The 24515-nt window shown below is 40.6% G+C and overlaps 1 protein-coding gene across 3 annotated transcripts in view; it reads right to left on the bottom strand.

Annotated features, from left to right (window-relative positions):
• Nucleotides 1–23038, bottom strand: part of LOC149142195 (threonyl and alanyl tRNA synthetase second additional domain-containing protein) — a 264846-nt gene extending 241808 nt beyond the window's left edge. Inside the window, exons 1-2 of one of the 3 annotated variants that reach the window (XR_016264627.1) lie at nucleotides 22726–23038; nucleotides 22408–22551 (exon numbers count right to left, since the gene is read on the bottom strand). Coding sequence is in view for 2 of the 3 variants with exons in the window: in XM_089448951.1 (XP_089305077.1) it covers nucleotides 22408–22551; nucleotides 22726–22821 (240 nt within the window). In the remaining variant the exon portion in view is untranslated. The remainder of the gene's footprint in view (nucleotides 1–22407; nucleotides 22552–22725) is intronic. The other 2 variants (XM_089448951.1, XM_089448952.1) reach the window with 2 other exon arrangements.
• Nucleotides 23039–24515: the final 1477 nt, after the last annotated feature.

The raw sequence follows: 24515 nt of genomic DNA, 5'->3' as shown, positions 1-24515 counted from the left end.
GCAACACTGTAATGGATGCAACATGGTGATGGAATCACCTTGGAGAATCAGTTGAAGCAGTATGCCTTCACCTAAGTTCAGATCAGCTACCTCATGCATTATCTTCCTAGTGAAGATCTCTACTCTTATTTTGTCAAGTTAAAATGTTGACTTCTGATGTATATGTACTATCTCTCTCTCTGCTGAACTATTGAAGAATATAAGAAAAATTGATAAAGGGTTTCCCCACATTGGGGTATTTCCCTGGCTAGCGCCACATCTTGTGTCCTCTTGTCTTGGCTTGTTTTCAGCGATTTATGTTTATGTTCTATCTACATTTTACTATCATGCTAAATGTGATTGCTAATCTAGAATTGATATTGAGCTAATATAGAAAATTGAAGTAAATTTTCTCTCAGCATAGAACATACCTAAAATTAACAGACTTGGATATTAAACCTACCATGCTTGTGAGAGGCCAGGGATTGACCGAAGGAAATGAGAAAGCGATAGGAATGATTTGTCAAAATGATTTGGAATTAGCTTCATTAGAACTTCAAAGATTGGGTCAACTTGAATGGTATAAAGACATTATTTATTATTTGCAAAACTTATCATGCCCTAACCATTTAGTTGGCCACAAGAGAAGAGCATTAAGGCTTAGAGTAACTAAGTATTGAATTATGAAGGATGATCTGGGTTGGAGAAATCCAGAGGGGGTAATACTTAGGTGTGTTGATGAAGTTGAAGCCAAAAAGCTTCTATCTGAGTTTCATTCGCGATTTTGTGGAGGGCATTATGCTGCTAAGACTACTACCCACAAAATCTTGAGAGCTGGTTATTTTTGGCCTTCCATTTTTGTTGATGTGCACAAGTATGTTAGAGGTTGCCAATCTTGTCAACTATTCACTGGGAAGCAGAAGTTAGCCTCTTTGCCTCTTCAGCTTCTGGTCATGGAGGCTCCCTTTCAACATTGGGGGCTAGATTTTATAGGGAAATTTAATGAAAATTCGAGCAATGGCTACTCATGGATATAACTGCCACTGATTATTTTAGTAAATGGGTAGAGGTCATCCCTACAAAACACGCCACCGACAAAGTAGTGATAGATTTTCTTGAAGATAATATTATCACTCGTTTTGGTGTCCCTACCAAGATTACTACCGACAATGCCAAGGCTTTTAGCTCTACTGGATTCTCATCGTTTTGCTTTAAGTATGGCATTGTTTTATTCCATTCATCAAACTACTATCCTTATGGTAATGGCTTAACATAGTCTAGTAATAAGAATTTGATAACCATAATCAAGAAGATAGTAGGGGATAACAAACGGGCATGGGATAGTAAAATTAAATATGCTTTGTGGGTTGATAGGATTACAAAGAAGAGTTCTATTGGGAAGAGTCCCTTTGAGTTAATTTATGGCTTGGATGTTACCCTTGATGTGCATTTGAGGCTACCAACTTACCAATTGCTACAAAGTTTTAAATCTGATAAAGATGTTGTGCAATGTAGGATTGACCAAATTGTAGAATTGGATGAAACCAGAAGAAGAGCCTTTGAGCATTGTTGTAAAAATAAATCTAAGGTAAAAAGAAATTTTGACAAATCATCTAGGAATAGAATGTTTTCTAACAATAATATGGTTTTGCTATGGGATTGCAGGAATGAAAATCCAAGTAATCATGGTAAGTTTGACAGTTTGTGGCTTGGACCATACATTATCAGGGAAGCAGTTGGACAGAATTCCTACCATTTGTGTTATAGCTCTGATACCACTTGTTGTAGCTCTAACCCAAAGATATTATGATAATAGAAATAACCCAAGAATAACAAGAGAGAAATAGATAGAAATTCTTCTTTATTATCAAACCCTTAAGGTAGGGCAACACCATACATTCACTCCTTAAGGAAGGAGAGCACTCCACAAGCCATATGCCTGTTCATACAATAATCCTTCACTATCTCCCAAGTTGAGTCTCTAGCCTCTATATAGGCCTCATACATACAATACCATGGATCATTACCATGGTTCCCTCATACCATCAACTAATACCATGGGCCCATTACATTATTATTAACTACTTGTGGTCCCTTACATGACATGGGTTAACCACCTTATTTATTACTATGGCCCATCCCATTATTACATTATTACCTTGGGTATCTCCCTTGGTACCCCATATTATCTCCACTAGGTATATAACATTCCACCCCCCTAAGCATGTTTCGTCCCCGAAACATGGGAAGAACACAAATAATAAGATCTACTCAAAAGAGTAGTCCACTGGTACCATGCACGTGCATCTAGCCATCCAAGAGAAAGGTGAACCCTCGATCTCGCTGATGCCTCGCTCGCTTGAGATGGAAGTTGACCGTGGCAGCTCTTCTGTGTTGATGTGTAGTAGGTGGATCTTCTCTCCTCGCTATCCGTCATACGGGGGTTGTTGTCCTTGTGACTACTTGGTTTCCATCTTGATGGTTGTCTTGCGGGGTGATGTGGGTGATGATATGTTGAAGTTTTAACCCACGATGTCTTTTTCTTTAATTCACCCTGCGGTGGTGCCTGTTGTGGTGTCTTCGTTTCCAATATGACTTCAACCACTGAATCCTCATCAGATGTGTCAGCACCTGTTACCTTTTCAGCTTCAGCCTCTATTTGTGTTTGATTGTCGACCATCATATGCTCATCATCTGATATGTCAGTCCCTGGAACATTTTCTGCATCAACCTCCGTGGACTCTATCTGTTTATTGATGGAAATATCATGTAATGTAATTTTCTTACCAGAGCTTCAGGAATTTCTTTTGCACATTAATATTGACCGTACCCACAGATTCCATCCAAGGATATCCCAAAACAACATCCATGTTATCCATATCTGAAGTATAAAAGTCACAATGCAAAACATACTTATCCATAGAAAGCTTCAAATCTTTATAAACTTGAACATTCTCATTATCAACCTGTATGTTTTCAATGTGTTTTGTTGGAACTTGCAATTTTTTTGCCAAATTAACATTGATAAAATTATGCTTACAACTAGGATTTACAGACACAACGATCTTCTCCTTTTGAATGAATCCATGAACCTGCAATAAGGATATATCAGTAGAACATAACCCCTGACGTGTCACATTCTTTTTTCTAGCACAAGACCATTTGTCCATAAAGAGTTTTTCAAATTCTTTATCCAACAAGTCGTCCAACTGTTTGATGCCAAGTGATTTCCACCATCTGTCAGCCTCTTCTGTGAAATTAAGTCGTACTATAGTTTTTCAACATATCCCATATTTGGACTTTATTCTTTGTATGAATTCTTCAATAGTAGGACCATTATCTTTCCCTGTAAAATATAGCTTCTCCATGAAGAAGGTTTGAGAAAAATTCACTTACTTGGCGAAAATTTGAAATTGTCACAGTTTCGTCAATATTGCTCAGAATCTCTATTATAACCTGTTTTTAGAAATAGAACAATCATTCTGCATCTGCCCATGTGGTAGAAATCTTGATCCAGGCACTTGAAATTTCAGATCTGTGCTGCTACTCTCCCACCGTCACCAAAATTTCTGCAAAAAGAGCTGATTTTAAATCAACAATATCTCCCTCATCCGGACTCCGATTCGTCTGATTTTTTTTTGAAATTAGGTATTTTTTCACAAAGATTCCAGATCTACAAGTAGATTTTGCAGATCGTGCACCAAGACGTCCAGATCTGCGCCGCAAACTCGCTGCCCTGAAAAATTGTCTGCAACCCCACTGATTTTTAGATCAGCGATATCTCCTTCATCCGGACTCCGATTCAACCGATTTTTTTTTTGAAATCGGCTATTTTTTCACAAAGAATACAGATCTACAATTAGATTTTGCAGATCTTTCACCAGGACGTCCAGATCTGAGCCGCAAACTCGCTGCCCCGAAAAATTGTCTACAACACCACTGATTTTTGGATCAGCGATATCTCCTTCATCCGGACTCCGATTCAACCGATTTTTTTTTTGAAATCGGCTATTTTTCCACAAAGAATACAGATCTACAATTAGATTTTGTAGATCTTTCACCAAAACGTACAGATCTGATCTGCAAACTCGCCACCCAAAAATCCCTGCAAAAAATAAAAAAAAAAATCCACTTTTGTGCCCAAGAAAGTGCTCTGATACCACTTGTTGTAGCTCTGATACCACTTGTTATAACTCCGATACCACTTGTTGTAGCTTTAACCCAAAGATATTATGATAATAGAAATAACCCAAGAATAACAAGAGAGAAATAGATAGAAATTCTTCTTTATTATCAAACCCTTAAGGTAGGGCAACACCATACATTCACTCCTTAAGGAAGGAGGGCACTCCACAAGCCATATGCCTGTTCATACAATAATCCTTCACTATCTCCCAAGTGGAGTCTCTAGCCTCTATATAGGCCTCATACATACAATACCATGGATCATTACCATGGTTCCCTCATACCATCAACTAATACCATGGGCCCATTACATTATTATTAACTACTTGTGGTCCCTTACATGACATGGGTTAACCACCTTATTTATTACTATGGCCCATCCCATTATTACATTATTACCTTGGGTATCTCCCTTGGTAACCCATATTATCCCCCCTAAGTATATCACAATTTGAGCACTTTGGATGGAGAACCACTCAAGTTACCTGTGAACGGCCAATTGCTCAAATTGTTCTACAAAGAAAATATCTGATGCCATGGGGCATCTTTTTGTATCATATTTCTAACCTTATCCCGTGTCATTTTTGTTTAATTAGTTTTATTTCATGAATAAATTGTCATTTATGCTCTTAAAATAAATTTCCCTTTCTTCATTTTTGTACTTTATTTCATTTGATAATATTTTGAATGGATACCGCTGATATATGTCTATTGTTGATGGATGCAGATTCTAGGTTCTTACACACTATCACTTCAAATCTAGCATGCATCCCCATATGGAGCCAAATGTTGACCACTGGAGTGGCACCTAATGACTATATGAAAGACTCCATGCCCAAGGATGATCCAGAGGACACGTGTACCATCAGATATCATCAACGAACAGAGTTTTTTAACTCTACTTCTATCTTCTCATCATCTTTCTTGTACCCAGATTCCACACCCTACGGGGAATTGTAATAAGTGATACTAGTAATGATGTAACAGGTCTGTTGGGACTCAATCAACAAACAAGTACACCTTGGAGTGTTTTTTTTATCTGATTAATTATCCCTTCTTTTTCAGAGGCAGATAATTTTCTGGGTTTTTTCACTCACGTTTTACACCAAAGTCGGGGTGACGGTTTGAAGGTTGATCCCCTAACACATCTTAGTGTCTAGTCGACGTATATTACCATACTAGATCACACAAAAAAATTCATGGAATTTGGCTAGATCTAAGTGGGATATTTTAATAATTAAAAATTTCCCGCAAAACGGGATTTTTTAATTATTTTCTATGTAATGATGTAAATAAGTGGCCTTAGGAAATGTTTGGGGCGTCTGACTACTCGAAATTTATCCTCAGAGACCCAACATAATCCTAGGACCCACTTTGGGGGAAAAATTACTTATAGTCCCTCAAAAGCTGATTTTCCTAATGACAGTGGCAAAAAAGAGGAAAAAATTCAATAAATGGAAAAATTTATAATATTTTCCAAAGTCAAAATAAGTCAAATTTTGACATGGAAATATAAGGGAATATCAAAGCTAATGTGGCAACCATGTGGGGCCCACAACATGGAGGAAAGTCAAAGTCAAAGTTGGAAGTGGCAAGTCAAAAGGTTCCAATTAAAGTCAAAGGGGGTCCAACGTTGAAACATAACGTATGATCAAATTGCAAGTTGGATTTAATGTAAATGTTATGAAAATAAAATAAGAAATAAAGAAGTGGGAAGGGACCCACTTTACTCCTTTGCATACGTAGAAGGCAGGGCCATCAAATTAGCACATGCAAAAAGGAACTCCACATATACCAAAGTAAAGAAAACTCCACGCTAGCCCAATCATCGCAACTTCCACTTATCAGCATCTACAGCAATCAATACAACAGTTAATATGCAGATTTGGGGGGACAGTTAACACATAGTCAACGCAAGTGTATTTATATATGCCAACCTACAATTCAGATTTTAGGGGATACGCAGATTGGTGGCCAAGCAGTGAATATTTTTAATGCAGAAAATCAGAGAATTCTCTCCACTTCACGTTGGCATATTGCAGTGATCTCCACGTTGTTCCAAAAGTCATCTCCAGCACTCACGCAGAGAGAGAATTATAGCCGATTTATTTTGAAGATTTGCTTGATCTTGTGTTACAATTGGCAGCATCAAAGGAGACACAGTGGTCTACAAACAGCAGTTTAGAGGCAGCCAAACGCACAACGAAATGCAGTCCACAACAAGGTACAAACTGCAGTTTGAGTAGAGGTATCATTCCTTCGATGGATTTGGTGAGAAATCAAGGGGAATGTGCTCCCTGTTCAATTCTTACACTCCACACATGGCAGCCATCAAAGGGAATTTGAATTTTCCACATGAGTATGTTGTCCAGCCTCAAGAAAAACATTGTCACATCTTAGAAATCAACTTACACACTTGGCATTGGAGCTCCACTTATCAAATTCGAATTTCCTTTAAATCATCATCAGCATGCCACTTGCCATTTCTCTTCTACATTGGGATCTTCACCATTGCTACACTTGTCATTTCATTTTTCCTTGGGATTGGCTCCCATAGTTCTATTTAAATAAGTCTTTGGCTCTCATATTGTATCTTTAGAACGAGCTATTGGGCTTATGGAGACTCCTAGATTTTGTATTCATTTTCATATAATAAAGAGACTTTGGGGTACTATTGTGTTGGTGTTCTCCTTCCATTGCTTGAGGTGATGTTATTTCAATTGTTGTGCCTTACATTCTACATGTATGTGGATTATGCTAGTTATCATTTTGCCACTTGTTTAGATTAACATATGCAAGCTATCTTGTATGGTTTTGGGGTTAGAGAAATACTCTAGGAAGACGAGCATTAAAAGATTTTTGGTGAAATCTCTAGTCTTCTCCCGCCATTGTATAATCTAATCCCTTTATGATTGTTGACATCTTTTTCCAAGTGTGTAGAGATCTTTAGTTTTGATTGAAAGATTTGCTTGGGCGTAGGTAACTCTCCAATAGACGAACTAACTCCTAAGATCAAGAATAGAAGGACCCAATCGGTTTGCCTCAAGGATCTCATCAAACGATTTTGAAAGAGGAAGTTTTCTTTCCTCTAGCCTACTAAGATCACATCAATTTAAATTCAATATTTTTCTTGATCAATATCTTGTGCTTTCAAGGATTTGATTTGCTACCTAGAGCATGGTTTTAACTAGACAAGTATGGAGTTCTACTTGCATGGCTTGATCTAGTTCTTGTACACTAATGGTGGATTATCATTTTAACTCTTTCATCTCATCTTTCCACTCATTTTGGATCTGTTTTGCAGCCCCTTTTGAGCAAACATGAGACGTAAATTCAAAGAGGTTGTGAATATTTGAGGCATCATTTCTCGAAAGGCCGAGTTCTACTTTGAGGACAGCCTCCTTCTCTGACTAGGCTGTGGGCTAGAGGAGGCTTGGCCTCTCTCCTTAGCACTGAATACAACTCTCTTTGTGGCTGATTTGATTGCTGCAAATTTGTTTCTTGTATTTTCAGATTTTGTCAAGGACTCTCCTGTAGTTGTTACTTGAAAAGATCTAGCCCTTGGAAGTGGCATGTTGTAAAAGACTCCTTCTGTTTCCTTGGGAAGTCTTCTCAAAGGGCTTTTATTTTCTCTCTTTGTAACCAATCTCTAATAAAAAGATTATTTTTTCTTGTGAGGGAGCTTGGGATTTTTCCCATGGTATCCTTTCTCCCCATTTAGAGGGAGGATCATTGCTTGTGGGTGGACTAATCTCTTAATTTAGTTACTCCAATTTTCTTTGTTAATCTCATTGCTAAGCTCATTCGTGCGTGATTAGTTTCTTAACATAACACTCACATCCATTATCATTTTAGCATACATTTGAGATTGGTTTATGTTTGTCATTTCCATTTCTTGAATGTTTGTATTGGGCAATCTACTACAACACATGCAATTGTTATTTTGATGCGAAGTATTTTATATTTACTGGGCAAGCTTAAACTAGTTTAATTTATCCATCTACTTTGGTTTCACATGTCCATTGAACACATTGCTTTATCATTGTCAATTTATATTGTGGCATTATCATTATTGTTGGGTCTTTCTTGTGTCACTCCATTGAAGCAATTTGGCATTGATTTCATTTACTTGCAAAGCAACATATTTGGAACTTGTGGAGCTACATTGAACTAATTGTTTCACTTTCCCTCTGCATTGAAAGATATCGGTATTGTTTATTTGAGCATTGCATTTACTTTCTTGGAAGCAATGGCACTCACTCATGCATTTCATCTAAGCATTTTAGTATAAGAAGGCTTCCAAGCCAGGCCCCAAGTCTCACTAAAATTAACTTCCAAGCATAAGCTTGGTTGATAGAAAGTATAGGGAAAAGACTTTCTTGGAAAGTTCTTCTATCTGATACGAAGTAAGGTAAAAGCGTGTGACCCTGCAGTTATGAAGGTGGCTTGTCCCCTTGTAGGAACGAAGGCACACGCTGGCTCATAAGACTCAGGGGACGGGTATCGTTAATGACACCTCCATGCCCTCGCCCCCTCTTTCTTACAGTCACCCCAATTTTTACCCTTTGGTAAGAGCTCAAGAGGAGGACTTCTCATTTAGATTAGACATTTTAGATTAAAAATAACCAAGACTAATTGCATTCAAATTTAGTATAGGTGCATCTCATGCTAATACATCTTATGGTTTCACTTGCAATTGTCCATTTTACTTGTCATTATTGAATATTTTATGATGGCAAGCATTGTTTCATTTTCCTTTTGCAAGTTAAATACTAATTGATTTTCCTTTTGCAAGATATCTCTATATGCTTTGATTTAGGCATTGATTATATTTTAAAAGCATTTTCTATCTTGTATCGATTATCATGCTAACATCTTTGTCTCCATTGCAGGATTGCACTGCTTTCATTTTTGAAGGATCCTACTTTTGTTTTGAGCAAATATATTTTTCATTCCTATTGAGCAATTTATCTTAAAGCACTGGTTTTATGGTTTTAATATGTTAATGATTTTTATTGCTCATATCATATTTTGCTCATAATTCTTAAAAGTAATCCACTTTCACTTTAACATCTCTCCTAGAACCTCACATTTCTTTTATCTTAATTTTCCATATTAGGGACCACCCCCCATAGCTAACCTAGGAGATAGCTTAAACGGAGAGAGAGGGGATTTAGTGTGACAGCCCCTTCTCTTAGTTCCCTGCCACCAACCACACCTTGTGGGGTTGAAGGCTTTTCTCACTGACTTGTAGGTAGGTGTAGGCGGCAGGGTCAACAGGGCCGAAATTCTGAAGCTAGGTGTGATATCCCCAATTTTGATTTTTTATTTAACAGGATTAACTAAGTTTATTGGGGAAGTGCTAAGCATAACACAATTTTGTAATTTGAGCATTGGAGACATTTTTGGTACATGGGACTTGGGAGAAATTGAAAACTTCAATATTAGTGGAATATGGGGGCCACCCGTCATGGAATACGCACCCCTTGGAGGAAAAATTGATTTTGTGGAAAGGAGGTCGAAATATTTGGATGAGGGACCCACAAGGAAAGGTAAGGCAACAATTATAAATAGAGGGTTGAAGGCAGCATTGGGGACCTTTTGATAATTTGACATTTACACATTATTGCTCTAGTTGTTCAGCTGAGTCACAAGTGTTGTTTAGCACCAGAGGTTTCCAAGGGGAAATCTCACCCTCTTCTTCGGTGGACCACGAATGCCACCCTAGGGAGGTATTGTCACGACTTTGTGGAGACTAGGGGGACAAGTCTCAAGTGGTACGACTTGCCTTAGCTTCAGCCTAGACGCAGAAGAAGAACCACACAGTTCTTGGGTGAAGTGGGGTACTGAAATTAGAGGCTATATCATCACTGGGAAATTCCTTGTCCAAATTGCAGGTGAAGGAAGATAATTTATGAGAGTTGAGAGTGCCCTTCTCAGCAAGACAGATTTCTTTGGTTGGGCCTGCGTAGACTTGTCCCAAGACTGCGCAGTCATTGGTGGAGCTGATTGTGGGGAGGCTTGAGAGAAGGATTTAGGAGCTAAGTTGTTGGGATTTCATTTGGAGGGCCATTGGAGGAGGATTGTTGTAGTTTGGAGAGCAGAGATTGATAGGAGCAACCACAGTAACAAAATTCGAATTTGGTGGAGGGCCAAGTTGTGAAGGGTCAAATTTTGAAGGTTAGAACCAAGGGAAACCCTTTCTGGGTTTTTTACAAGGATCTCATATCTAAAATTGCAGAATTTTCTGGGCAGATTTGAGGGGTCAAACAGGGGTCCCAACTCAGCCAGCAGCAAGAGGAGCTAGGGGAAATTTGGGCCGAAATTTTGAGGTCAACATTTGGCCAATTCCTTCATGGGTTTTTGGTGGAGAGCTCGAGGTTAATTTCCCAGAATTTTCCGAGCACTGGAGGAGGTCCTAACAGCAGTTCTTCACAACCAGCAGCATATTTCTTGGCAGTTTCAGCACAGAGCTAGGAGAGAGCCGCATCAAATTTGGGAGGGACTTCTTATTGTTCATTTGGGCTTAGCTAGCTTGCCTTGAGCAAGCCTAGGTGCACTCTTTCCAGCACCTCATTGTACCCTCTTCATATTATAATAAAATGGCTCAGCAAAGCAGTGTTTGGTGCAATCTCATGGACTAATTCATGTGTTTGATTTTCATGGTTTTTATGTCTATGTTTGCTTTGTTATTTACTGTAAAGATTCCCTAGGAATATTACAGTGGTATCAGAGCATGATCTTGGCCAGTTGTGGAGTAGCCAGCAAGATCATGGAAAATTTGGGCATGTATGCACTGTGATGGGTGAACTATAGACACCCATGGCTCAAGGGAGAGTGAGTATCATTGAGGGAAAAATGACCCTCACCCACTTTGATGGTTCAGCTAGGAGTTCTGTCAGAAAATGGGTACAAGAATTGGACACATATTTCCGACTAAACCCCATGAGGGAGGCGAACGCTATTAGACATGTCACTTTGCACTTGGATGGAGATGCTATGGAGTGGTGGTACCGAGGGCTGATGCCTTTGGGCTATGTCACAAGGTTCGTCGAACTTTAACCTTGAGGTTCGAATTTTGGCGAACCTCAAAAATGTTTTGAGGTTCGACGAACCTCATCGAACCTCATAGCCAATGACCAAGTCCATAGATCAAAACTCATAACTTCATGTCACAACTCAAGCTTGTATTTTATCCTTGCAGTTTCCAAGTTTGTGATAGCATATTTTATGTTTATTGATGTTGATTTGTTACTATTTTATCCTATAATTCATTTTAAATTAATATATGTTTATATATATAGACGAACCTAATAGCGAACCTCATCAAAAAATTCGAACTCAAACCGAACCCAATCATTGTCAAACCCGAACTCGAACCCGAACCATGTGACAATGCCTTTGGGTCATGTACGTATCACATCCTACACAGAGTTCACACTGAGGCTCGTGGAGAGATTTGACCAAAAGGACACCAGACCCCCTCAAAGGGAGTGGATAGGATGAGGACAATTAGAGGATGATACCAAGAGGCATTTCTGCTAGTGGAGACCGGGCTTTAGATGTTAGAAGCTCGAGGAGGAGGTTGAGCAAGAGGACACCCAGGATGGTGAGGGGCACATCGATATACCCGGTGTGGCACAGGATTCACCATTGTTAGAGGCCTCTTTGGTAGCTCTAGTTGACACCTTGGTTGAGGGAGTAGAGCATACACTCGAAGGGCCATCTATTGACGAGATGCCAACAGTTGATGAGGTACCCAGTGCTATGACCCAGTTTCTAGACTATGGCTGCCCACAACAAATTGATGAGGTGCTTGGAGGCATACTTGTCGTTGAGGAGGTACCAGAAGAGACAAAGGGGTCCAGAGCGGTGACCGAGTTTACAGGGGATAGCCGCCCTCCACAGTTTCATCAGCACCAGGCTAGCCTTCTAACATTGAGAAAGAAGACCACGACAATACGACAGGCCATTCTGCAGCGAAACGAGGAGTTGGAGGGCATGAGAGCAGTTTGTGCCGAGTCCACGGCCAAATTGACTCACGTTGGGGAGTGGTTGGATTCCCTACTGGTGCAGCTAGAGTGCATGTTGGAGAGTGAGAGCAACTCTCTTCGGGCATACATAGACAGGGTTGGCAGCACTGTTAGGTTACCTTTGCCCATTGGACAGAGAGAGACAGAGATACCTAGTCTGATTTCATGTGTTGACCAGGATAGCGAGATGGCATGGACTGAGTCACACAGGGTGCAACATCCGCATGCTGGGGTTGTTCTATGTGTTGGAGTTCATGCATTCAGTCCCTCTCTTGGGGTTGGATGGCGAGAGATTTTGAGTTGGTACACGGTGGAGGGGGTTGGACTCATGGAGATGGATGTAGTCCGAAGCGAAGCTTGGTGGGAGCTCCTAGACATCGAGGGTACTGGAGGCCCAAATTGGCATTGGGATCCAGGCAAGGCTTCCTATCCGACATCAGACATACGAGATGGCTATGGCATTGTAGTCAACCCAGTGCCTAAGTGCATGCATTCCTTAGGGGAGTTTCAGTCGGCACTAGTGGCTAGATGGTTTATGAGCAGACTCCATGGGTTGATTTGGCATGTTGGTTGCGCATGGGGTCGCAGGATGATTAGCGCTCTTTGGCAGGGATGGTTGGAGGAGGTGGCATGGGTAGGCCACTAGACTAAGCATTGTATGGGGACGATGTTCTCCCTTTGAGGTTTAGGACTCAGGGGTCACCGAGGATCGGCACAGCAGAGTTATCCCCTCTAGCAGGAGCGGATTTAGGGTGCTCAGATCTACCAGGATGGACGAGGAGGTGCGACCTGATGCATACAGACGTGATTCTAGACCATAACACCCAGTGGTGTGCAGGGTTATGCAGCGAGGAGCAGTGGCCTGCAGAGGAGCATGGAGATGCATGGGGGTATACCACAGCTTGCTGGTTTACACTGTGGGGTAGGAGGAGTGCCTCACATCGCATTGAGTACATGCGGGGAGTGACAAGTGCAGTGACACAAGCGAGACACAGGACGGTACAGGATGGCATAGCCGTAGCCGAGGGTATCCAGCGGTGTACAGGGGTAGGCCGCGGTGTACAGTGGCATGTCCAGGAGTACTGGGATGATCAGTGGTATGCAGGGGCGTATGACGCTGCACAGCGAGGCCTTGGAGTGTTGCCTCCAGGGAGACCCATGAATGGAGACACCGAGCATACCTTTGGGTGTAGTTCACCCAGGATCGACAGGGACACAGATGAGCGATACTTGATAGTATCCACAGGGACTCACACGCCTGACCCTCTTCTACATCCCTCACGGGCGCAGTCGATTTTGTTGTTGACTTTTCGCACTCTAGGCATGAGCAGCGGGGGACGAGGAGCTCACCCGAGATATTTGGATGACACTCAACGCACTAGGGAAGAGACTTCTCAGTAGTGGCACTGGGTTGGTGCGTCAGTTGATAGCCACAGGTTGGGGGATGAGGTGATCATCTGTAGGGGTGGCATATCATTCATCACCGAGCCTACGTCTAGGGAGCTAGTCACGAGGGAGACATGTGTCACTCTTTTCTCAGGGCATGTCGGGACCATGCATGAGCAGGGGATACCGTGTATAGTTGAGGCAGTTTTCCAGTGGGTATCCGGGCTTCAGACACTGTATTGGCACTTTACCAAGGGTGCGGATGGCATACTTGGTGGTGATGATTGGATGGAGCAGAACAGATCCGCATACACTGAGATGGTCGCGAGCATCAGACATCTATCTATTAGCTGCATTCAGGGGGTAGCTATTTGGCACATGTGGTTTCCAGCGGTCATCAGTACTACGCAATGGCAGGCATAAGGTCGTTTAGCACACATCAGATTAGTTCATGATATTTGGAGCCTATATATTGATTGCATGCAGGGACTAGAGACGAGGCACATATGGATTCCAGCAGTTGTTAGAGCTATGTTGCAGCAGGTCTGGCTATGGGATCCAGGGGTTCAGTTGGTTGATAGATCACTCTATCTCGTGATGAGCGGAGTCATGGCAGAGAGTGATCTAGTTCACTCTTGGGCTGACACATGGGGGTTCTCGGAGGCCTTAATCGTATGGCGAGGTAGGATTTCCCGTTTGTTGCACGGGTTCAAGGTTAGCTTTGGATGGGTAGACATTGGCATCATGGAGATGCCTGGGAAGGATGAGCTTGGCCTTCACAGATTTTTCGCCATCAAGTCCCAAGAGAGGAGGGTACAGTCTGGTCACGATGGGGAGTATGTCATAGTCAGAGTGGCGCAGCGCCAGCATGGTGGCACCCTTTTGAGACTAGCAGGGGACCGAGCATCACAGTACTTCACAGCTCAATGACCTTTAAGGATGAGCTAGCTACTACATGGGGAGATCATTCAAATCTTCCATTGGGCTTTAATGAGTCATTGATGGTGTGGGTAACTTCATTAGCATGGAAGGTTGGTCACCAGGATGATATCTGGAGAAGCTCATGTGAGCGAGACTTTATCTCCACAGGGATTGGGTGGTATCTTCAAGAGTTTACTCTTGGAGTGTATGAGATGGACTACTTGGTAGGGCCGCTTCGTGAGGGGTTGGACATGGTGCCACATTATCATGATTCCCTACTCATTGATGGTATGCGGAGGGCTTTTGGTACTTATACCTGGCAGGGTAGTGAATGGAGCAAGGGGAGCTTCATGTTGGACAGGATGGCTTGGGATCCTAGTATTGAGGGATTCCTTCATGACAGGACAGTGCAGAGGTCGAGGATGATTCAGTGGCGCATCTAGGACCCTGGCATATTTTGCAGTGATAGTGGGGATCAACAACCAGAGAGTGTGCTTGTTCAGGCATTGCTTGAGGACAAGCAATTTTTGGCGGGGAGGACTATGATATCCCCAATTTTGATTTTTTATTTAATAGGATTAACTAAGTTTATTGGGGAAGTGCTAAGCATAGCACAATTTTGTAATCTGAGCATTGGAGACATTTTTGGTACATGGGACTTGGGAGAAATCGAAAACTTCAATATTGGTGGAATATTCAATATGGGGACTACCCCTCATGGAATACGCACCCCTTGGAGGAAAAATCAATTTTGTGGCAAGGAGGTCGAAATATTTGGATGAGTGACCCACCAGGAGAGGTGAGGCAACAATTATAAATAGAGGGTTGAAGGCAACATTGGGCACCTTTTGATAATTTGACATTTACAAATTGTTGCTCTAGTTGTTCAGCTGAGTCACAAGTGTTGTTTAGCACCAAAGGTTTCCAAGGGGAAATCTCACCCTCTTCTTCGGTGGACACTTGTCACAACTTTGTGGAGACTTGGGGGACCAATCTCAGGTGGTATGACTTGCCTTAGCTTCAGCCTGAACGAAGAAGAACCACACAGTTCTTAGGTGAAGTGGGGTATTGAAATTAGAGGCTATACCATTACTGGGTAATTCCTTGTCCAAATTGCAGGTGAAGGAAGAGAATTTACGGGAGTTGAGAGTGCCCTTCTCAGCAAGACAGATTTCTTTGGTTGGGCATCCATAGACTTGTCCCAGGACTGCGCAATCAATGGTGGAGCTGATTGTGGAGAGGCTTGAGAGAAGGATTTAGGAGCTGAGTTGTTGGGATTCATTTGGAGGGCCATTGGAGGAGGATTGTTGTAGTTTGGAGAGCAGAGATTGATAGGAGCAGCGATAGTAAAAAAATTCGAATTTGGTGGAGGACCAAGCTGTGAAGGGTCAAATTTTGAAGGTTAGAACCGAGGGAAATCCTTTCTGGGTTTTTTTGGGTTTTTTACAAGGATCTCATATCTAAAATTGCAAAAAAAATTGGGCAGATTTGAGGGGTCAAACAGAGGTCCCAACTCAGCCAGCAGCAAGAGGAGCTAGGGGAAATTTGGGTCAAAATTATGAGGTCAACATTTGGCCAATTCCTTCGTGGGTTTTTGTGGGTTTTTGGTGGAGAGCTCGAGGTTAATTTCCTGGAATTTTCCGAGCACCGGAGGAGGCCCTAACAACAATTCTTCACAGCCAACAACATATTTCTTGGCAGTTTCAACACAGAGCCAGGAGAGAGCCGCATCAGATTTGGGAGGGACTTCTTATTGTTCATTTGGGCTTAGCTAGCTTGCCTTAAGCAAGCCCAGGTGCACTCTTTCCAACACCTCATTGTACCCTCTTCATATTATAATAAAATGGCTCAGCAAAGTAGTTTTTGATGCAATCTCATGGATTGATTCATGTGTTTGATTTTCATGGTTTTATGTCTATGTTTTCTTTGTTATTTATTGTAAAAATTCCCTAGGAATATTACACTAGGGGCCGAAATCCTAACTTGAGATGGGTTGAAGCAGTTTGACAAAAGTTGACTTCTAGTGTTTGGTTCATCATCTTGAAAGGTTGACTTGGTGGAGGAGGAAGACCTTTTGGTTTGGTCTAAGGTCTTGGATTGTCTCGAGTTTGATTTGAATCTACTAGTGGAAGAGTTTGACTAGGTTTTCCTCTTCTTAGGGATTTTATCCCTCGTTGAGTGCCTATATCTGGTGTCCTTGGTCTTCATGTTTTATTTTGATGATTGTTTGATGAGAAGAATATAAAGAAAGTAAATAAGAACATAAGTATATCACAAGTAATTGTCAAGACAAGGAAATATTTCTGCCTTTTGGGTTTTCTAACAACATGAAAGTCCTCATATGAGACTGCTATGTTGTGAGAGCTATCATAAAGGAATACTACACCAAAGTCAAGGTCACCTACAAATTCAGTAAGACTTTAACCATGTGGAATGACATAGGTGCACCTAGACACAAAATGGACTAGCCCATACACTAGTGATCAGCCCTATAAATGCAAGCTCCAATAAAACCATGAGTCCTTAAAAGAGTCCACAAAAAGCCCTCCAATCCGATTAAGTGCTTAGGTGAAGCTTTTAAGGGTCAAGGCATGGTCCAACCAAATAACTAAATACAAGCTCAAATTGACAAGACATGGGTGTACAATGCCTAATATAAGGCCTCACATGGCTTTTACATGGCTTCTGACTTGTGACATTGGGCTTACAATTGTGGTGAATGTTGCACTAAAAAAATGTATGTAAAATTGTTGACAAGAGGGGTAACAGGGTCAAAACTTTGTAAGCATAGCCCCTCGCACCTCGACGTTGTTCTATACATCAAGGCCTTTCCAACAGTGCAAACATCACCTCAATCGAAGATCGTATGCAAAACTTATGCCTTTCACAATTTGACCTACCTTTTTTACCACCATGGTAAGAATCGATGCCATGTCAACCCCCATTACTCACACATGTGAGGCTAGCCATGTCTAGACTTTCAAGAAGATTCTAGAAGATCCAAAACCTTATCACTAATTGAGGGTTGAGGATGCAAAAACCCTAACCCTAGAGAGCTATTGGGCTATGTTTAATACCAGGTTGCTAGGAGAAGGGTTCGATTGTTTAGCATTGTATTGTTCCATTTTTTAGCGGAGTATCTAAGAGTGGGATTTGAGAACATAACAAAGAGGAAGAGGATTCTATAGTGGCCATTTAAGCCAGCATGTCAAGGGAAATCCATAGTGATTACTTCTTTCTTTGTATTTTGAATTTTCACTTCCATAACTAAAGAAATGAGAGTCAAGCATAGGTCTCACCTTCTAGCTGGGTTTTCTCTCATATCCGGGATACATATTGTGTTTATTTGTGTGGATGGTTTGTTCTTCTGCTCATTTTTCCCATTTTCGATTTTAGTCACTTCATAAAATCAAGCAATAAGCTAGTGATAATTAATCTAGGATCTAAGGAAATAAATTGCATAATCTAAGATTTCAAAATATCATAAGCTCTATTGGGATGAATTGTTCCAATGGAATATCCATGGCAGTTTATTGATCATATTGGTGTAGAAGCAATTTTCTTTTGTGTATTTGTTAAAGCTCACAGGATCTACGAATTAGCTTAAGAAGGAAGTCATAGAACTAGAGTCATGGCGGGATGAGTCTATTCATAACAATTCTCAAGATGCAACAAAAGGGAGATTTGTTTTTTTGAAATAATTCTTCTGGATTAATCACAACGAGTAGTTTTGGGTCGACATTTCGAACCAACCAATGTGGTTCATCATCAAGACAAAATTGCTCGTTGTGATTAATCCAGAAGAATTATTTCAAAACATTATGACTCACAAAAGGCTGAACTGAGATAAAAGAGAGATTCTCAAGGTTGGAAGGGCAAGTTGCTAATATCTCTTGCAACATGACCCTCCTCATAGGAGCTCTAGCAAAGCAAGTTTGAATCTTTTGGGGAGGTTGGTGGCTTTAGCTCAAAAGCTAGATCTGAAGGGAAATTAGATGATATGAAGACCTAGAAAAGGAATTGAGAAAAGAGCCCAAGAAAGAGCAACCAAGTTCCTTCACAATCTCTATTCAAAATGGAAGCAAAAGTGGATATCAAACCCTATCAAGGTGAGATCGATGTTGTTAGGTTGAATCATTGCTTGCAATAGTTAAAGTGTATTTCAATGTCCATAATATAGATGAAGAGAAGAAAATTTCGTTTTCCCAAATAAACTAGAGGGCCATGCACTAACCTGGTGGGAAAGCCACACAAAGACACTTGGGTTGGAGGGTGATCCACTAGTAACTAAGTGGGAGGATTTTAAAAGCATCATCAAGTCCAATTCTACCCTATTGGGTATGTAGAGAACAAATGGATCCATTAGTATCCCTTTAGGCAGAGGCAAAGGAAAAGTGTGCAAGAGTACACCACCGAATTCAAGAAGATGGTAATCATGTTAGGTATCTCTCCAAAGAATCCGTACAAACTCCTCAAGTATCTAAGGGATCTACACAATCATTTGCAAGACCAAGTGATGCTCTTCAAACTAAGGACCATCAATGAGGCCTACGTGCAAGCATAGTACTTGGAGAACATAGGCCATAAGAAAGGGATAACCGAGTGGTTCTATTACCCATGTATGTATAGGGATAACCATATGAGAAAACTGCTAACTTGAGATACATTTGTAAGAACCGACCACTGCATGATGGCCTCCATCTTTACACCAAAGATTGCTAGGAAAACTCACATTTCTTAAGGTTTGCCAACAGTTGATGCTTCTTCAAAGTCTCTAGCACTTGAATCAAGTGTAAGATTTGCCCCTCCCAAGTAGCACTATAAACCGATATATCTTCCAAATAAACTATAACAAATGGGTCTAGATAGGGGCATAATACATCATTCATTAGTCTAATAAACATGGTTGATGCATTGCATAAACCAAATGGCATGACCAACCATTCATACAAACCTTGTCTGGTTTTGAAGGCAGAGTTCCAAGTGTCTTCCAGCTTGGTGAAGTATTTTGCATCCTGCAATTGATCTAATAGATCAACAATCTTGGGCAGAGGGTACCTATTCTTGAGTGTATACTTATTTAATGCTCTATAATCTATGCATATTCGCCAAGTCCCACCCTTCTTTAGTACAATTATGATGGGTGAACCACAAGGTGAGGTACTTGGTTGAATCATACCCTACTCCAACAACTGCTCCTTTCCTTCATTTACTTCCAAGAATGGACTATCTATACGCCCCAATATTAAGAATGAGGAGTCTGGCAATAATTGGATTTCATGCTCCATTTCCCTCTTGAGTCGTATCCCTTCAAGCTCTTGGAACACTCCCCTATATGCATGTAGAAACCCTTCCAATTGATGATGTTTACGCTCTTTAGTACACCTCTCCAAGGATGCCTTTTACCCTTATTTACTCATTATTAGACTGATTTTAGCTTAAGAAAAGTAAAACATAGTTCCAATAGCTTCTTGACTAGTTGGCACTTACCAATGAAATCTTTGACTTGCTTCTGTGCATATTGATGACGAAGGATATCTCATCCTTAGTGAGGTAGTACTAGTTGGCTCTCCACATGAAGATTGCATCCCTCATATACACATAGATACTCTCAAACGCGACTCCACATACATCAAGAGGTACTCCATCCAATTTTACTTCATCAATATAATTAGCACTTGCAACAAATTTTATCTTGCATTGTTTTGTTATGTTGGTCATTGCATCCTTGTTGACCCATCCCAATGGATATGGGCTAGGATGATAGTGAACCTCCAATCCAAGTTGGTTAACCAGATCTTTGTCTTCTTGACCTAGATCTTAACGTGAAAGAGTTTCATCATCTCCTTCTCTTCATGGTGATGAAAGCTACTCAGATTCACCTCCATTTGCAGTGATGTGCAGACAGTCTTCTCATCCACATCGGAGTTGCTATCAACCAGATTGTTTGAATTTGTAGCTAGAATATTTTTAACTTTGGATCCTTCTTGCAGTTCATCGAATTTAGCTTTGGATGTAGTTTCTAGCACTTTCTCTCCATGTGCCCATCAATGTTGCAGTCATTACAATGGTTGCTAGAAACCTTGCATTGATGTGCAATGGTTGTTGTCTTCTTATCCTTTCCCCATTTCCACTTCTTCCCCTCCTTAGAAGCTTCCTAGTGCTCTTTCTACTTCAAACCACTTGGCTACCCTTTCTTTTGGCCTTTGCTTTCGAAAGATTGCACCTATATACATGCCTCATCCACTATTCTTGGATTGAAAAGCATCACTTGCTTCCGTAGATGGCTATGTAGACCCCTTAGATGATTGAAGAGTATATGAGTTCTCAGGAGAGCTACCCAACATGATGGCCATCTTTTTGAACATAATGGTGGACTCCGATTGCCCTTACCTTTGCCTGAAGTACTGTTATCAGATCCATTGGTTCTCTACATACCTAATAGGGTAAAATCAAGAGTTGAGGAGGCTTTTGAAGCCCTCCCACCTCGTCACTAAGGGATCACCCTCCAACCTAAGTGTTTCCATATGGCTTTCCCACTAGGTCGGAACATGGCTCTTTAACTTCAGTCTAGCAAATGATATTTTTTGCTCTTCATCTATATGGTGAACGCTAAAATAAACTAACTATAGCAACCAATGATTCAATTTCAATGCTATGGCTTTATGTCCACCTTCGCTTCCATCTTGAATAAGGACAATGAATGGTTACCGGCACTCGAACTTAGCTATTCTTTCTCAAGTTCTTCCTTGACTCCTTTTCTAGGTCTTCATGGTCTCTCGATTTGCCTCCATCTTCTCTGATTCCAAGCTTGTTTGGTAGGGCCACCGTGAGGAATTTCATATTGATAAAAAAATTCTCCAAACCCTAGGTGAATAACCTCCTCCTGATCTCAAGTAAAATAGCTTACTGAAATTTAATTTTTTCTTTTATATAGAAAATTTTAGAGCATAGAATTATCACACAATTGTTGGAAAATAAATAAACGGAAGCAAAATAAATTTCCAAATACACAAATAATTTTTGATGTCCTTCAGTTTTTAATTAAAAGTTATTCCAAACTTACAAGGGTTTCCCACCCTAGGAAAACTCACCCACTAAGAAAGAAAAGCTACAACAAAACCTACCCATCGTACATCCTCATCCTAGGAATCGTAAGGTCAAATTCTTGTTGAATCGCACAGCCGAATTGTTGGGTCAAACTTCTGATGTTCTTGTTGTTGCACTTAATTTGTACAAACCCCTTCACTATTGGATCGTACTGCCTCCACAAATTGGTTGAAATCGAGGGTATTTAGATTTCATCAAGGGGGTAGATTAGTGCCTCATGAAACACCTTCGGTGGAAATTTTCTGTGGCCTTTGGTGGACCCATGCTCACAATTGGTAGATGCAGTGCTGCTACGGGTAACAACAGTTTTTCGACAGATCAAATGACCGTTGGGCGCAAGGGATGCCTTTAAAAGGCATCTGAGGGCCTTGTGTTGTGACAAGCGGGAATGGCCACCACAGAACAGCTAATATGCTATAATTAATGGCAACAGCAACAGGCAAAAGACACATGCGGACCTGCAACCCGTAAACCTTTGCAAACTGCTGTCATTAATATGAAGTTGTAATACCACATGATAGCATATACTATAAACACGTATAACATGATCTGAAAGACTTTCATGCCCCTGAAAATTAGTGAGTTTAGAATAATTTTGGTACAGAAGAATGATATTTCTATGTAGATAATATCAAACACTGCAGCTTTCAAGTTTCAGTCAAAAGTAGCCTAAGCTTTACAAATAATGCCTTTGGAAAAATAAAACAAGTGAATCCAATTATGTGGCAAGCGATCCTATTCCATCTGCAAACTTGAATGTTTGATAGCATCTACTAACAGAAGTGGACCTTACCACCCCATTTCTGGAGCGAACGTCTTGAACACGGAACTTGAGCCTTTCATCCAAGTCATGGATGAAGCCACTGTCTGCAGGTTGCCCGCCTCCTTGTGGATACAGAATGCTGCTGTCCACGATCACAGCTAGCCTCTCCCCATCCTACCAATTTTCACGTTTCATACTCATTATGAGTTAAGACTGATAGAGCCGAAGGCATTGGGACAAATTTTTAAGCATAAATGAAGAAATAAAATGAACGAATTCAACAACTAAGCATCTGGGCATACACAAGCAATGAAAAAAGGTGCGAGAGTGTTTTGCAAATACACTTACCGCCACCATTGATATGAAAGTAGCTCTCGATTGCAGCTGCCACATATCATCGAAGTATGCCAATTTTGTGGTTGGATAGTCCATGGAGTCTGCCATAGATCTTGGAACCAAAAGGGTATGTGGCTCCTGCTACTGCTACCACGGTCAAAATGAACCTTGGAATTGGAATATTTATTGAGATGAGTTCCGTTTGCAAATTGTCACCACCGTATTTATTGAGATGAGTTCCGTTTGCAAATTGTCACCACTGTATTTGCCGCAGTTGGAAATAGGCCCCCATTTTAATACAATTTTTGTCGCAGGATTAAAATATGGTGTTTGGATCCCCTTATATTTGTTTTAATTTTACCTATTCAACCCGAGGAGTCACCGGTTATATCTGTTTTAATTTACCTATTCAACACGAGGAGTCACCGGTCACGTCGCTGGAGAGCACTTCAGATCGATTTGAAAAGGTATCTTTAATGGTGTTGGTGTTGGATGTGATTTTTTAGGTGGTTGTAACAGGGAAAAACGATATCATAGAAGAATGATATAAATTATACGGGAAAACTTCAATGCTCGAAAATTCGAAAATTCAGATAACAATAAGTTTATTATGAAATGATATTTAAGGTAAATAGTTTATGAGATCATTAGTTTTCTGTTTTTCATTTTTTGCAATTCAATCTTTTTCCGATTCAAATTGATGATGAGTTGGCCCAATCTTCCAACAATCCCCTAGCTAAAAAGAAACTGATGCTAACATGTTCTCATAACTTTCTGTGATGTCTTTCAATGCATCACATTCCAAAATAAAATGTTTTTTCCGATTCCACTACCCCAAACGTGCAAAATGTACACACCCGTTTTTCTCAAGCTCCTTTAGGCCTTTTCCACTGCCATGTTTCAAACTGAAGTTGATGTGAGTTGTTCCTTAATTGAGCAATAAGAACCTTTGCCCTCCACGAAATGCTAGCTCATATAGTACTTCTTCTTTCTACCCAACTCTTTTCCCCATACCTTTTTACGAAACTTCTCCATAACAAACTCCTTTAGCTCCTTGCTATTTGTGGGACAGGCATTGAGGTAGATATTCCATTTTTGCATCCATGTGTAGTTTTGTTTCATCCATGTTTTCTTTCTTTTACTCATGCATTCATTGAAGATAACATTAGGCGATCTACCTACTCTCATTTGCTCAATTCCTTTTAGATATATTATGAGCCACACCATAGCAATTCCTTCGATGGGAGTTGTTCCCGTTTCACTCAACATTATCTCATAAGGTAATGAACTTTTTATTTTGAACTTGCTCATGATCAAGCGTTTTTGGATTTTCTCAATTTGTTTCCATTTTGAGATGGGGGTGCTACTAGCCCACAATTCACACCCATATAAAATCATTGGACAAACTAGGAGTCCAAAAAACACTTTAATCGTTTTCCAATCCCATAACTCTGCCTCTTTACATTTGTTTTGAAGAGCATATGATGCTTTCCACTCTCCTAAAATTCTCTTCTTTCTGCAGTCCTCCCAATTGAGTTTGTTGTTGAAATCAATCCTGAGGTACTTGTACTCATTTACTTCTTCAAGAATGTTGTCTACAAAGAAGAAAGTATGGTGGCTCTGCTTCCTTTTATTAGAGAAAATCATTATTTTGGTCTTACTAGTATTGACTTGCATCCCCATTGCTCTACAAAAATGCTCAAGGGCATATAAGTGCATTTGAAATCCATGGGCTGATTTAGAAATCAATACAATATCATCAGCATATAAAAGAAGCTTTATCACAAACTCCACCAACCGAA

Source organism: Pinus tabuliformis, chromosome X (assembly GCF_031772625.1).
Source record: "Pinus tabuliformis cultivar Carrire ecotype Pingquan chromosome X, CPIR1, whole genome shotgun sequence".
NCBI lineage: Eukaryota > Viridiplantae > Streptophyta > Pinopsida > Pinales > Pinaceae > Pinus > Pinus tabuliformis.
The sequence above is the reverse complement of the archived record's forward strand: the minus strand, read 5'-3'. Positions and strand labels throughout refer to the sequence as shown.